Genomic DNA, 13656 nt, shown 5'->3' with positions numbered 1-13656 from the left:
ACGTTTATCAAACTACTTGTAATTTCAAGAAGCGCTTCTTCAGGAAGCAAAGCTGTGATGTGACAGAAAACTGATGGCTTGTGGGACAGTGATGGATGAAGTACAAAATAAAAAGTGGGGGAAAATGGGAAATAATGGGAAGAAAAGGCAAGGCTCTAGCTTGTCATGAACTCTGAAGGCCTTTCTGCCTGTCCACAAGCCACAACTGGCTTTCTCTATTATCATCAATTTGACTGAATCATCTATTAAGTGAAACAATAAATATTTTTTTTAAATTACACATTTTTGACAGACGGTACCTCTAGTAAATACTGGTAACTGCTAAAGGAGAAATAAACTGGGTTAGGAAGGAGGAGACCAGGTCCAATACTAACCAAACACGTGACCTTAAGAAGTCACATAACTATTCAAATTTTCACCCTTTCCAATTCTACTGTTCCACTGTTCCAAGGAAGATGCAGGAAAAATTTTAACTTAGACGCGGGAAAAGTGGGAAGAGGCAGAGAAGGGGGAGGACAGTTTAAGAGTTCAAGTCCCTGGAATACTTAGGTTAGAACACACCAACTCTTCCCTTGCATTGTACCAAATACAAATAAACTACAGCTAAGATAGAGGTGAGGATGAAATACCTTCAGCTGCTGCAAAGCTTTGGCGATGACGGGCTGACTGGAAGTCTGCTCCTGGCGTAGGGTCATGAGTCCTTCGATGGACTGCTGGAAAGCTTTTCTATGGATTATGAGCTGCGCAGAGTGCATGACAACTAGTAGAAGATTGTCCACCTGGGAAGAAAAGCCAGCACGGGGCTCAAACACAGGCCCAGTCAGCTGTCCGCTCTAGTTCAACCCCCAGGCCCCAAACACCACCAGCCCCGGGGCCCCCCAGCCAGCAAGCACCTGATGAGAAAGTACGTCTTTGGACTAGAGCCGTTCCCCCGGAGCAGTGCAGCGGGCACCGACAGCTACACTCTCCAGCACGACAGGGAGAAATCCCACGGGATGGTGGGCAGGCAGTGTCTGAAGTATGCTAGAACGCCAAGACACCACCCTCCTGGAGCAGAGACTGAGAGCGTGTGTATGCACTGGAGCAGCGTGTGAAGATGGGAAATGCAGGAGTAAGGATGGGACAGGATGAGGGGCCTTGTATAAAACAGAAACCAAGACTGAACTACTTGTGCTCTTTTAAGCGACGGTCACCGCGGTATTCGGAGTAGACCTGTGATGAGACGTGTGAGAGTGAGGACCACTCTGGAAGTACCTAAACGAGCGCCAGACGACAGGGGTGGAAGGCGAGGCTCGCAGCAGGGAAACCAGAAGTGGGGCCCCACGCAGTGCAGGAAAGGGGCGGTCAGCCCCCACCCAGGAGCCCGGCCCCACGCAGAGCAGGAAAGGGGCCGTCAGCCCCCACCCAGGAGTGCCTCCGGGGAGGCAGAAGGAGCCCACTGACTGGAAAGGCTTCGGGCCGGGGGGAGCCGCCTAAGTGGAGGAGGGCGGAGGCTGGACGTTTATGAACGGCCACATCCTGGCTTAAACACCGGAATGGATGGAACGCCAGTCACTGAGACAGGCGGACACGTGGTGCTGGGGGCAGTCGGCCGGGCTGTACAGGCTGAGCTCAAGGCGCAGGTGTGCACTCACCGCTGCTCCAGAGCTGAGCACAGAGGTGGGAGGAGGCTTCTTACAGTTTGTGTGTGTGTGTTACCTGGAGAAGAACTGCTGTCTGATGCTGGACGGCAAGGTTCCGCTGCTCGACAGTGTGAACAGCTATGTGTATGCTCACATCCCCTCCCTCTGGGACCTCCACGCCCCTATCCCACCCTCTAGGCCATCACGGAGCACCGAGCTGAGCTCCCAGGGCTACACAGCAGCTCCCCACTAGCTGTCTGTCTTGCACACGGAAGCGAATGTATATCAGTGTGATGCTCTCTGAACACAGCGGCCTGAGAGGCTTCTTACAGTTTTAGTTACTGAGGCACACAGACTGTCATAGGATCACTGCCAGGTAGGCAGCTGACAACCTGACTACACAGAAGAAGGGAGTCAAGCAGCCAGTAAGAAGGTAAAAAGTTTGTCTTGTTTAGAGTGATTAGCCGCTAAATCAACACTTGGAGAGCTGAGATGTCTGCAACGACAAACTAAATGAGGGAGACAATTCCTTCCGGGTCACGGGTGGGTGCCTCTAACTTACGTACGTGGCTGAAGTGAGGAAAGATAAAAACATCTCAAATACTTCAGTACAACTAAAGAATTTCCCAGAATATTTTAGTACAGTAAGGAAACAAAATCATCAAAACATCAAAATCTAAGCAATACGTGTTTCTGGGACTTCCCCAGTGGCTCGGGGGTAAAGAATCTGCCTGCAATGCGGGAGACCTGGCTTCAGTCTCTGGGTTGGGAAGATCCCCTGGAGAAGGGAATGGAAACCCACTCCAGTATTCTGGCCTGGAAAATCCCATGGACAGAGGAGCCTGGGGGGCTACAATCCATGGGGTCAAAAAGCATCTGGGACGTGACTGAGCGACTTAAACAACAACAGTGACAATAACAACACTGCCTCCAGGCAGGGCGGGGAAGGCGCGGCAGCGAGACGGACCTGCATGCTTCTCAGGGTGTCCACCGTCTCCACCGGAGGCACGACCTTGACAGGCTGCGCCTCCCAGGCGGCCCAGCTGGCCTCCGAGTCTGGAGTGCGGTCACCATGCTTGGTCAAAAGTAGATAGTCGTCAATTAGTGCTTCATCTGAATCTTTGGAGCAGTCCTTCCCTGTAGCTGCATTGAGTAACTGCAAAATAATGCTCTTCTCCTCAGCAAGAGCGTCTGGAACAAACACCTGCAAGTTTTCTAAGCCAGGAATCTGTACCTAGAAGAGAAACAATCCAAAATCCTGAATTAAAGAACACCATCTATTATAGAAATGTCACTGTGCATGTTTTGGGTTTTTCATCTGTAGCCTTAAAACAAGTTAGTAAGCATGAGGAACTCTGCTTCTCTGCTTATAGTACTGGGAAACCATGGGGCAGCCTTAAAACGGGGCCCACACATCGACTGCAAAGCCTACCACGTTTACTACCTACGTCTTTAAGTTGAATTTCTGTTTAGAGTAAGAAAGGTAAAATAACTCTGCCGCCTGAACTACGCACCTTAACGTACTGCTTTGCTTTCAGAACGTCCAGAAGGTCTCTAACCGGGGCCGAGAGTATGAACTCCGCAGCTATTTCCAGGTCCTAGGATCACAGTTACAGAGAAACTTCTTTAGGGTTAGCTTTTAAAAAAATAAACAGAGTTTGACAGAAAACAACAAAATTCTGTAAAGAAATTACCCTTCAATTAAAAAATTAATTAATTAAAAAAAAAGATAAAAGAAAAAAATAAGTAACAGCTCGTCAGGACTGTGATCGCACCTTTCTCAGCATCTTGGCAAACCCCAGTGCCTTGGAGGCTCGTTCCCTGGCCTCGTGGAAGAGCTCCTTCAGTGCTCGGCTGACCTCTATAACCGACCTCCTGCCAGGCGGACAGAAACCCAGTTAGAATGCACGAGGGCACGCCAAGAAATACACAATAAAGACAGAGCAAATTCCAACTCACGTTAATAAAGACTGAAGATTTTAGAAACAAGCAATTATTACGAATACACTCGAAATATGCTGCAGCTTGCTCCCCCAGTTTTCTAGAAAGTACTTCCAGAGACCAGGTGCACTGAACAACCTGCACAGGGCAGTGTGCCCCATTTCCTCAAAGCTTCACTCAGCTCCGTTCAGTCGCTCAGTCATGTCTGACTCTTTGCGACCCCATGGACTGCAGCACGCCAAGCTTTCCTGTCCATCACCAACTCCTGGAGCTTGCTCAAACTCACGTCCGTCGAACAGGTGATGCCATCCAACTATGTCATCCTCTGTCGTCCCCCCGTCTCCTCCTGCCTTCAATCTTTCCCAGCATCAGGGTCTTTTCCAATGAGTCAGTTCTTCGCATCAGGTGGTCAAAGTATTGGAGTTTCAGCTTTAGCATCAGTCCTTCCAATGAATATTCAGGACTGATCTCCTTTAGGAGAGACTTGTTTGATCTCCTTGCAGTCCAAGGGACTCTCAAGAGTCTTCTCCAACACCACAGTTCAAAATTAACAATTCTTTGGTGTTCAGCTTTCTTTATAGTCCAACTCTCACATCCATACATGACTACTGGAAAAACCACAGCTTTGACTGGATGGACCTTTGCTGGCATTTCATTAGGGTTTCATTAGGATACATAAAATACTTTTGCCACCTGATGCAACTGAGAGCTGACTCACTGGAACAGACCCTGATGCTGAGAAAGACTGAGAGGAGAAGGGGATGACAGAGGATGAGATAGTTGGATGGCATCACCGACTCAATGGACATGAATTTCAGCAAACTCTGAGAGATAGTGAAGGGCAGGGAAGCCTGGCGTGCTGCAGTCCATGGAGTCGCAAAGAGTCAGACACGACTTAGCGACTGAACAACAACATTAGGGTAACTCGTGGAGCAGGAATTAGGTACTGGACTCTCGGCTCATAATCTAACTAAAAAGGAGCAGTGAGCCAGGAAATGTTTAACACCAGCACCCCCTAAACTATTATCTTGGGTGGTGTTTGCCAATTTTCTCAGTGTGGATACACCCATCATAGCAGTTTTCCATCCACCAATAGGACGTCACTGAGCTGTGACTTGGGGGTGTGCACGACCCACAGGGGTGCCCTGGAGCCGGGACAGTCAGCCCCACACATCACTGCGTGTGAACCCCCTTTCTTGATCCATCCCCAGTAAACGATCAGAGCACTGTAAGAGCCATTCTCTAGTTCACCACCCCAGTGACTGAACTCGCTTATTCTGAGTCTACCATGTCAGTGCCCCAAACTGCAAGACCTTCTACGAACTGATTCATTCCATTTCTCAATAATTCAGCATTTTCCCAGGTGAGAGCCTATGTAGTAACTTCTTTCTTTAATCCTGGTATAAAGACATTCCAGTGTTCTGAAGCCCCCAAATGTGTTTTCTATCAAATTCTGGAAGGCGAGAGAAAACACCTCTAGAGAAGTTAGTTCTGCCTTAGCACTTCTTCACGTTGACTCACAGGGTACCGTTGATAACTGGCCACAAACAGCTCTATGAGTGGCACATAAGCCACAAAAACAGCACTTGAACGCGGCTCACCCTCAGCACTGTGCGCACACCACTGAAGAAAGCGCAGCAGACGAGCCGGCCGCGGCTCCACACGCTCAAGCTTCAAGCCCAACAGAAGGGGCGAGGCAAGGACAGAACAACAAAACGCACCAAAGGTCAGTTATGTGTTCACGGACCACTACAGAGGCTTTAAACGACAGAAACTAGTTAACTAAAGACAGTCCGGAACACGTGAATGAATTCTACCCTACCAGTTCTTAGTCAACGTAAACAACACCGTCTCTAAGGATTAAACAACAGTCACCTTCAAGGACAATTTCACGTAAAACCATAACTAACAGATCACACAAAAAGACAATACAGCAGTCGCACGTAAATCCCTTTAGACCTAAAACCCACATTCTTCGAGCCCAACATGATTTGGCTTCAACAAGGGGCATATTGTAGGCTCACTGCCAAGAGTAAAACTACACGAAATCAGGAATGGGAGAGGAAAGGAAACGCAACTTCAACCTTATTTCATCTGAAGCGCTGCTGTCGTCGGCACTGGTCCAGAATTCCGCACAGCTCTCCTGTAAGCCAGACTCTAGAAAACTTCCTGTTGATTTCAGCAGCATTCCTGCAATGTCACTAAGGGAACAGAAGCAACAGATGTAAACCAGAGAAGAAAAACCGTCCCCACTCAGTCTAACTGGAAGGAGAAACTGCGAGATTGGGCTGTTACGTCAACAGTTCAAAATCAATGACAGTGAGGCATCTCTTTTAACATAAAATCATGACTAACATGAAAAAGTAGAAATCGCGATTGTAGATGTATCTACGTTTGTTCAACCACCAGTTTTTCATTATAAACCGTAAAGTCTTAAATTACATTCACAGTAGCTATGTAATTATCATGTTACTTCCATCTTAAATGTTTGAAATGGTATAAAAGTGGGCTCAAATATATATCAATGACAAAATATTTTTAAAGGCTCAATAAACTAAATGATAGCATAAGAAACAAAGTGAATTCCTTAAATGCAATTGCTTTTAAAACTTTCCATCACAATTTTCATAGTCAATGAACATGAACTACTGCAATCACTGATGCTTCTCATCAAGTGTACAGTCTAAATATTAGGGTTAAAATGCAAACCCAAATGTATAAAATAAATCTAAATGAGTTCAGTGAAAATTCAACAACAGCTTACCGACCTCTATGATGACAGGAGCTTATAACCTAGTGAAACAGAGCAGGTAAGTCCACAACCAACATCAGATGAGGCAGAAGGTAACTACTGGGGGAGCTGTCTGAGGGTGTGGGTTCAACAGGCCCTGCAGAACTGCAGGAACTAGAACAGCAGAGGGAAGAGGGGTTCTGTCAGGAGGAGCACGGACGAGGGAGGAGGGGGAAGGCAAGTCGAGGAAGAACAGGAAGGATGATCGAAGGGCACGAGGGTGTGTTAAGCAGGAGGCGTGTTCGTGAAGAGAAACTGCAGAGCTGGAAAGAGGGGAGTGAGGACCAGGATGGTAACCCAGCCGTGCCGGGGGAGGCCTTGGACGTCCTGCGACTGTGTGATCGCCCTCTGGTAGGCAGAGAGGGTGGGCTGTAACAGTGACCAAGTGGGAAAACAGCCTGATTAAAAACATGCCTGTGTACCAGGATATTCAGGATCAATTATTCAACAACTAATCAGGATCTGTTATGGAGTGATGAGCAGCGAACAAAAGAGATAAAATTTCTTCAGTAAATGGAGGGGAAAAAGAAGCAATAAATCAAATAAAAAAGAAAAATAGAGTACTTCAACTATTGATATGTGCTCTGGAGAGGAAAAGTTAAGGAAGAACACTAAGGTGCTCTTGCAGGTAGGAGTTTCAACTTTAAATGTGGAGAAGATAACATCTGGCCAAAGACCGACAGGAAGTGGGGAATAAGTCGTAGAAAACAGTCCAAGCACAGGGATGAGCAAGCGCAAAGAGCCTGAGGCAGGAGCAGGCCGGGCCTAGGAAGAAAAGGCAGGAAGCCACTGCGGCCGCAGAGGATGCGCAGGAGAGCCCAGGAAATGAGGACACAGAGCTCGTGAAAAGCGAGACTGTACCTGGCCTCCCGGGCCACTGTTTAGGTGCTCTCACTTTTACTTAAGTAAGGAGAACCACTGGCGTATTTCGAACAGAGGTAAAAATGGTCTGCAAGGAGATCAAATCAGTCAATCCTGAAGGAAATCAATTCTGAATATTCACTGGAAGGACTGATGTTGAAGCTGAAGCTCCAATACTCTGACCACCTGATGTGAAGGGCATACTCACTGGAAAAGACCCTGATGCCAGGAAAGAGAGAAGGCAGGAGGAGAAGGGGACGACAGAGGATGAGATGGTTGGATGGCATCACCGACTCGATGGACGTGAGTTTGAGCAAGCTCCAGGAGATAGTGAAGGACAGGGAAGCCTGGCATGCTGCAGTCCGTGGGGTCACAAGGAGTCAGACACGACTGGGCAACTGAACAACAGGAACAAAAAATGGTCTCATGTACAGTTTAACAGGATCACTGAGAATAAGCCTTAGAGGATGCAGGGCAAAAACAGACTCCTGAGGGAGCTGCTGCAGCAATACAAGAAAGAAATAACAGGCTGGGAAGAGGGGAAGCGGGCAGTGGTGAGCGGAGGTCAGATGCTGGTTACACCCCAGAGGGACAGCCACGGGGAATTAGAGATGGCGCGTGAGAGAAAAATGGGGGCAGGGTTAACGCCAAGACGGCTCCAACCCGGGAGAAGCAGAACACCGCCGCAACGCGACGAATACCCAGAACAAGAACTGTGCAGGTGGGCAGCCCCTCAGCACAGGCAGTGATGGGGCCCCGGAGCTTCCCAGAGCACGGGACGTGAGGCTGGCAGCCACAGACCGTGCTGAAAAGGAATCGAAGGACAAGCCAAAGATGAAAACGAACACTGACAGGTACATGAGAGGGTACAAAGAAATTAAATAACAAGAATGGGTAGTGAAATGAAACAGTAACCTTTTCAAACATCTTTTTTTTTTTTTTTTCCAGCAAAGCTTGACAGACTGAGAACAGAAGATACAAATAGAAGAAATTATAGGTGAAACAGAACAATGGAAAACTAAGGGGCAAGAGACTTTGAAAATGGCAGTGAATACACGTTTCTGTAAGGCTGACTGTGGAAACCAACATGAATAGGAAACCAGGACAGACTGGGAACCCTGGCCTGAAGCCAGCTGAGCTCTGAGACAAGAGCAAGTTCACTGTTCACTCAGAGATGGAGGAAAGCGTAAAGACCAGGTGGTCAGGGCGGAAGAGTCAACACAACATTCTGAGATACAAAGAGACCTGCGGGCTGAAGACAGTGACTTTCTGCAGGGAGAAGAGAGCTCTGTAACAGCCGAAGTCCTGAAGGGTACACACAGAGCCGGGTGGGGGCGGGGAAGGAAACGTGAGCTGGGTATAAAAGAGCTCCTAAAAAGGCAACAGACGAAACGGCTGACGCAGCAGCAAGAGAAGGGGGCACCACGGGGCGGCCGCAGGTCTTAGAGCCAGGGAGGAGGCCCGGTCCCCAGTCCCTCAGCAGGGGAGCAGCCTACCACAAAGACCTCATACCTGACACCTCGCTCTCAACACTCAGGTGCCTGCACTCGAGAAGACACATTCGTGTCCCAGAGCAGACAGACCAGTGAGCACTCCCCCTTGCTTCATGCTTGTCCTCTGTTTACGGTTCGATTCTTTCATCATATATAAACACCCAGTTTATAAAGAGCTTCTGTGATTAGCATAACATTCCCAAAACAGTGTCGGTGAAAACACCTCCTTGGTAGGCTGCAGAAGTGCCCACCAAGACGGACACAAAGACTGATACTTGCAGGCCTACTCCACTCATCAGGAGGCTTTAAATTCTTCCCCTTTTATATAATCAAGCGGGTGCATCCTGTGGCAGGATTTCTCTACTTCAAAACTGCCGTGCTGGGTGGACAGCTTTTCTCGGGGGGCGGGGGAGCACACTGTCCTGTGCATCATGGGATGTATCCCGGCGTCCCTGGCCTCCACCCAGCAAACACAATCAGAACCGTTCCGACACCACCACACGTCCCGGGGGCAAGTCACCCCCGGCAGAGAACCACTGCTCTAAGGATGACAAAGCCCAGGACAGGGGCACACAAGAGGTACGAATGTTTGTCATTTTCATGTAATTAGACACTCGCACGTGTAGAACAGAACCGGAGAGCAAACCAGGAGCGAGAAAGGAAGGCAGCCACGCAAGGATTCCTACCAGAAAAGCTTTCCAGCCTGTGCTTCTCCTCCCCGGATGTAATGGGTTATTTCTTTGGTGAAATTCCATTCTTCTTCTAACAAATTTTTTAAACTATGAGATGCTTGAGGTAATTGCTGTAGCATTTGGATCCAGCTTCTCATGTAATCAAAATATACCTTAAGATACAAAAAACGCAAAAGGAGATATTTGAGAACAGGATTCAACAACTCACAACTTTCATCCCTGTTAACATGAAAATTTTAAGTTGGACAAGAGGAAGGGGGACCACTCAGGCATGAAGTGAAGCGAGATTCTCCATCACTACTAACTGAGGTCTAAATAGGATTTTTCTTTAATTGTATAACTCAACTCCTCAGCAACTGAACATATTATTCACAACTGCTGCAAGTTACCGGAGAAGGCAATGGCACCCCACTCCAGTACTCTTGCCTGGAAAATCCCATGGATGGAGGAGCCTGATAGGCTGCAGTTCATGGGGTCGCTAAGAGTCTGACACGACTGAGCGACTTCACTTTCACTTTTCACTTTCATGCATTGGAGAAGGAAATGGCAACCCACTCCAGTGTTCTTGCCCGGAGAACCCCAGGGATGGGGCATCCTGGTAGGCTGCCGTCTGTGGGGTCACACAGAGTCAGACACTACTGAAGTGACTCAGCAGCAGCTGCAAGTTACTAAGAAAATAAAACATTCACACTGTACAGAAAAATACAATGAAGTAAAAAAAAAAATCAAAATAATAACACAGAAATTTTCATGTTTAATATACTGTGAATAATATTCCTTTAAGAGCGTGGGACCTTTATTTCTTTAATTACTTAAGTTTTAGATGGTTTCTTACATGTTGTTGCTGCTGCTGCTAAATCACTTCAGTCATGTCCAACTCTTAGCGACCCCATGGACTGCAGCCCATGAGGTTCCTCTGTCCATGGGATTTTCCAGGCAAGAGTACTGGAGTGGGGTGCCGTTGCCTTCTCCATCTTACATGTTAAGAGGAGGCAATGAGCACACTTCTTCCCACAATTATGTTCCAAGCATCCACGTTCTCATGACATAATTTTTCAAGGTTTATGACATATAAATTATGATCTATAACCAAAATACTTGATTGTTCTAAGGAGGAGTTCATGTCCACCACAGTTCATCTTCCAACAGCTTTCACAGTGCTAAAATTCTTGTTTTATCTGCTGCTTAGCAGGGTTTTACTATGATGTACTTTTTTTCTCAAGACAGGCTCACAACTGTTATTTTATAAAACATCACTGTCTGTGGATTCTTTTACTGAAAGGATACCTTGACTGGGTATAAAATGTTTGAATTACACATCCTCTCCCTCAGAGCCTTGAAGACTTTACCCCGGTAGCTTCTAACACCGCGAGTCATGTTAGAATAAACAAAACTGCTGACAGACTGATCTTCACCCTCCCCACCCCCTGAAGGCAGCTTCCTTTCCCTGCCTGGGGGTTTACAGGCTCCCTTCTCCAGGCCTGGATCCCAAGGACCTTAGCAGGCTACACCTTAGGGTTCTCTGAAATGAGGGTTTTCTGAGATCCAATAATAATTTTCAGTAGGCAAAAACTCTGGAGTTTTTCACTTAAAGAAAACTATCTTCTGTTGTATCTTTGGAGTTTCTGGGTCCTCCTCCACCTAGGCACTCGGCATGAATCGCCAGTCACAGGTCCATTATGAACATGTGTAGTGGAACCTGCGACTTAACAGGTCTATGCCCATCTCATCCCAACGAAACAGGTCTTTTGCACATCAGGCTCTGGACCTCCCTTTCCACTCCTGGAGGGCAGCTTCATCTCCCTGGCCTCCCTGAAACTGTGCTGTCCTGAGAGCCTTCTCAAGGGGCAGCTGCCTTACAGAACACCGCAAGGGCTGCCAACGGTTGCATCTTTGGGTGTCCCGTTGCTGCTTTCAAACCAGCATCCTCACACAGCCTTATTTAAAAACAAAAGCAACACTCTGCCCCTTTAAGGTTTCCGTGATCAGGAATGCCCTGGACGCCCCGTGTCCGCACCATCATCTACTGATTTTCCACGGCCCAGAGGCAGCCATCACACAGCAGCCTGCGCTGCGGCCTTCTCTCCGTCCCAGGCTCAGCTGTGTGACTTAAATAACATCTGGGGCGCCCCCCCCCCACCGATTCAGTTCCATTCTCCGACTGCCTCTGGTTCCAAGCACCTTTCCTCCTCTCTGACGAGCTTTCCTTTCTGATCCTAGCATTTACCAGAACCGCCCCAAACCCAGTTCAAACGTTCTGATGCTGAAACCTCCTCTCCTCCCTGCAGTCTGCTTGCCCGGCTCCCCTACTACACTGCTCCCCTCACTTCATCGGGAGCTCTGGCGCCCTGGCTCCTCTTCTTCTTCAGACTCACTCCTCTCTTCCTCAGTTCCCTGTCCTCCTGCCACAGTGCTCCTGTCGGCACAGCTGTGTCCCTGCCACCTCCCCACACCCTGCCACCCCTCAATGCCTTTTCATGTGCCTGTCACAACCCCAGAGCGAGACAAGCCCAGTGCCCTTCCCCATGTCCACTGTCCTCCAGAAGCTGAGGTCTCCAAGAGCCACACCACGGGGAGGGGCCGCTCTTCTACACAGTCACATCTGCCAAGCACAGAGCACACGTTCCTGGTAATACCTGAACCTCTGCTCAGCCCATTCACCTTCTCTCTACAAACACAAGTTTGAAATTTCTCCATTTTCCTCACATGGCTAAAATCCATCGCAACCCATTCTCACAGGTGATGTCACCTCTCTTCATTTAAAAAAAAAAAAAAAAAACTCTGTTATTAGATATAAAAGCTCTCCTCATCCTGAGATAAATAACATGAACGTACATACTGTTTTACCATTCTTCCCTTTTTAACAGTAGAGGCACTGGGCTTCCTGCCAAGCCCAACACTTGTGTTTTGAGACCCATTTCCTTGTGGAACCCGAGGAACCTTGCACTCTCAGTCTTCCCTTTCCTCTCATGTACATGAGATTTTTTTTTTTTCATTTCCTTCATTCAACAAAATCAATCCCAAAGGCTTTCAAATGGTCTCAGCTATCTTCAATTTAAAAAGCTCACTGGACCCATCATCTCCAGTACTCATCCGGCTGCAAGAACTGGATACCCAGCAACCTCTCTCTATACCCGCTCCATACCCAACCCATCCCTGAGTTCTGCCAATTTCGAGGGATTCAACCCCTGTGCCTTTCCCTAAATCTATGCTTTTCCTCTGTAACCCAGGGACTAGCGCGCGCACCACTAGACGAGACCCTGCGTGGTCTTTCTCTAGGCTCGCAGGACAGGATACGCTGCAGACAACACGACGGTTTCTGCACACCACACGCCTTCTATCCTCCTCGGGGCATGAGCTCAGGGTGTCCTCCTCGGGGCCATGACCTGCAGCCCTCCAGCCTGGTCACACCCCGAGATGCCACAGCTCTAATTCATCACTGTACGAGCCCTCCGTGTGGAAAGGAGGGCGGGATGGTGCACTAAATGACGTGCCTGCCTCTCTGAAGGCCACAGTCTCCTTCCTTCTTGACGAAACACTGGTTTTCTTTGGGTTCCACCAGTTCTCAAGTTATGCCCCTGCACTACTTCATCTAGGACACTCTGGGACACAACTTTTAAAATCACTGATAATTTCTAGTCCTTCATCTGTAGGATTACGGCAATGAACTAAGGGACATGATGACTCACACAGAAAACTAGAAGCAAAGTCAAAACTAACTCCCAGTACTGCTAGGGTCCTCTAACCAGCTGAGAGTCTCGGGACTTCCCTGAACCCAGGCTGTCGACCTCTCCCACGCACACGATGACCTGGACGGCACAGCTCACCCACCCAATGCGCACCCTTCCTGCCTCAGTGAACATCCCATAAAAGATGCGGCAAGTGCCTTTGTGAGGCCATCAAATACAGTTTGGAAAGCAAGGCACTTTTTGTCTTTTTAAACTTCTGGTTTAACTACTCACAGAGACAATAACTAATTTGCTTGCTGTTTTATCATAACTATTCAACAATAGGCTTTTCTGACACAAGGCATATATAAAGTATTTCAAAACATAGCCACATTTCATACATTTTCTGTATTCTCCCAAACAATAAAAAAAGTCACTTTATAGTCAAAATTATTTCTTGCAAGATGCCAGATGTAGTAAGTCCTCCCCAGCCATACCCTTTCTTTTCTCCTTCTGATAGAGGCTGAAAAACTGAATCCTTGAGGCCCAGCCTCCCCTAGAGAGAGGCAGCCACCCAGCAGGTCTCGT

General features: G+C 48.0%; 1 protein-coding gene across 6 annotated transcripts in view; it reads right to left on the bottom strand.

Moving 5' to 3' along the window:
* The window catches only part of MAP3K4 (mitogen-activated protein kinase kinase kinase 4), a 105095-nt gene that overhangs the window by 28361 nt on the left and 63078 nt on the right, over window positions 1-13656 (bottom strand). For all 6 annotated transcript variants that reach the window (XR_015133417.1, XR_015133418.1, XM_086318604.1 and 3 more), the window contains exons 6-11: window positions 9395-9552; window positions 5648-5764; window positions 3398-3497; window positions 3137-3220; window positions 2590-2856; window positions 630-779 (exon numbers count right to left, since the gene is read on the bottom strand). Coding sequence is in view for 4 of the 6 variants with exons in the window: in XM_086318604.1 (XP_086174730.1) it covers window positions 630-779; window positions 2590-2856; window positions 3137-3220; window positions 3398-3497; window positions 5648-5764; window positions 9395-9552 (876 nt within the window). In the remaining 2 variants the exon portion in view is untranslated. The remainder of the gene's footprint in view (window positions 1-629; window positions 780-2589; window positions 2857-3136; window positions 3221-3397; window positions 3498-5647; window positions 5765-9394; window positions 9553-13656) is intronic.

This window comes from Bos grunniens, chromosome 9, assembly GCF_055505025.1.
Source record: "Bos grunniens cultivar Pamir isolate PY7600 chromosome 9, Bosgru_T2T1.0, whole genome shotgun sequence".
Lineage (NCBI taxonomy): Eukaryota > Metazoa > Chordata > Mammalia > Artiodactyla > Bovidae > Bos > Bos grunniens.
This window is presented reverse-complemented; position numbering and strand designations above follow the sequence as displayed.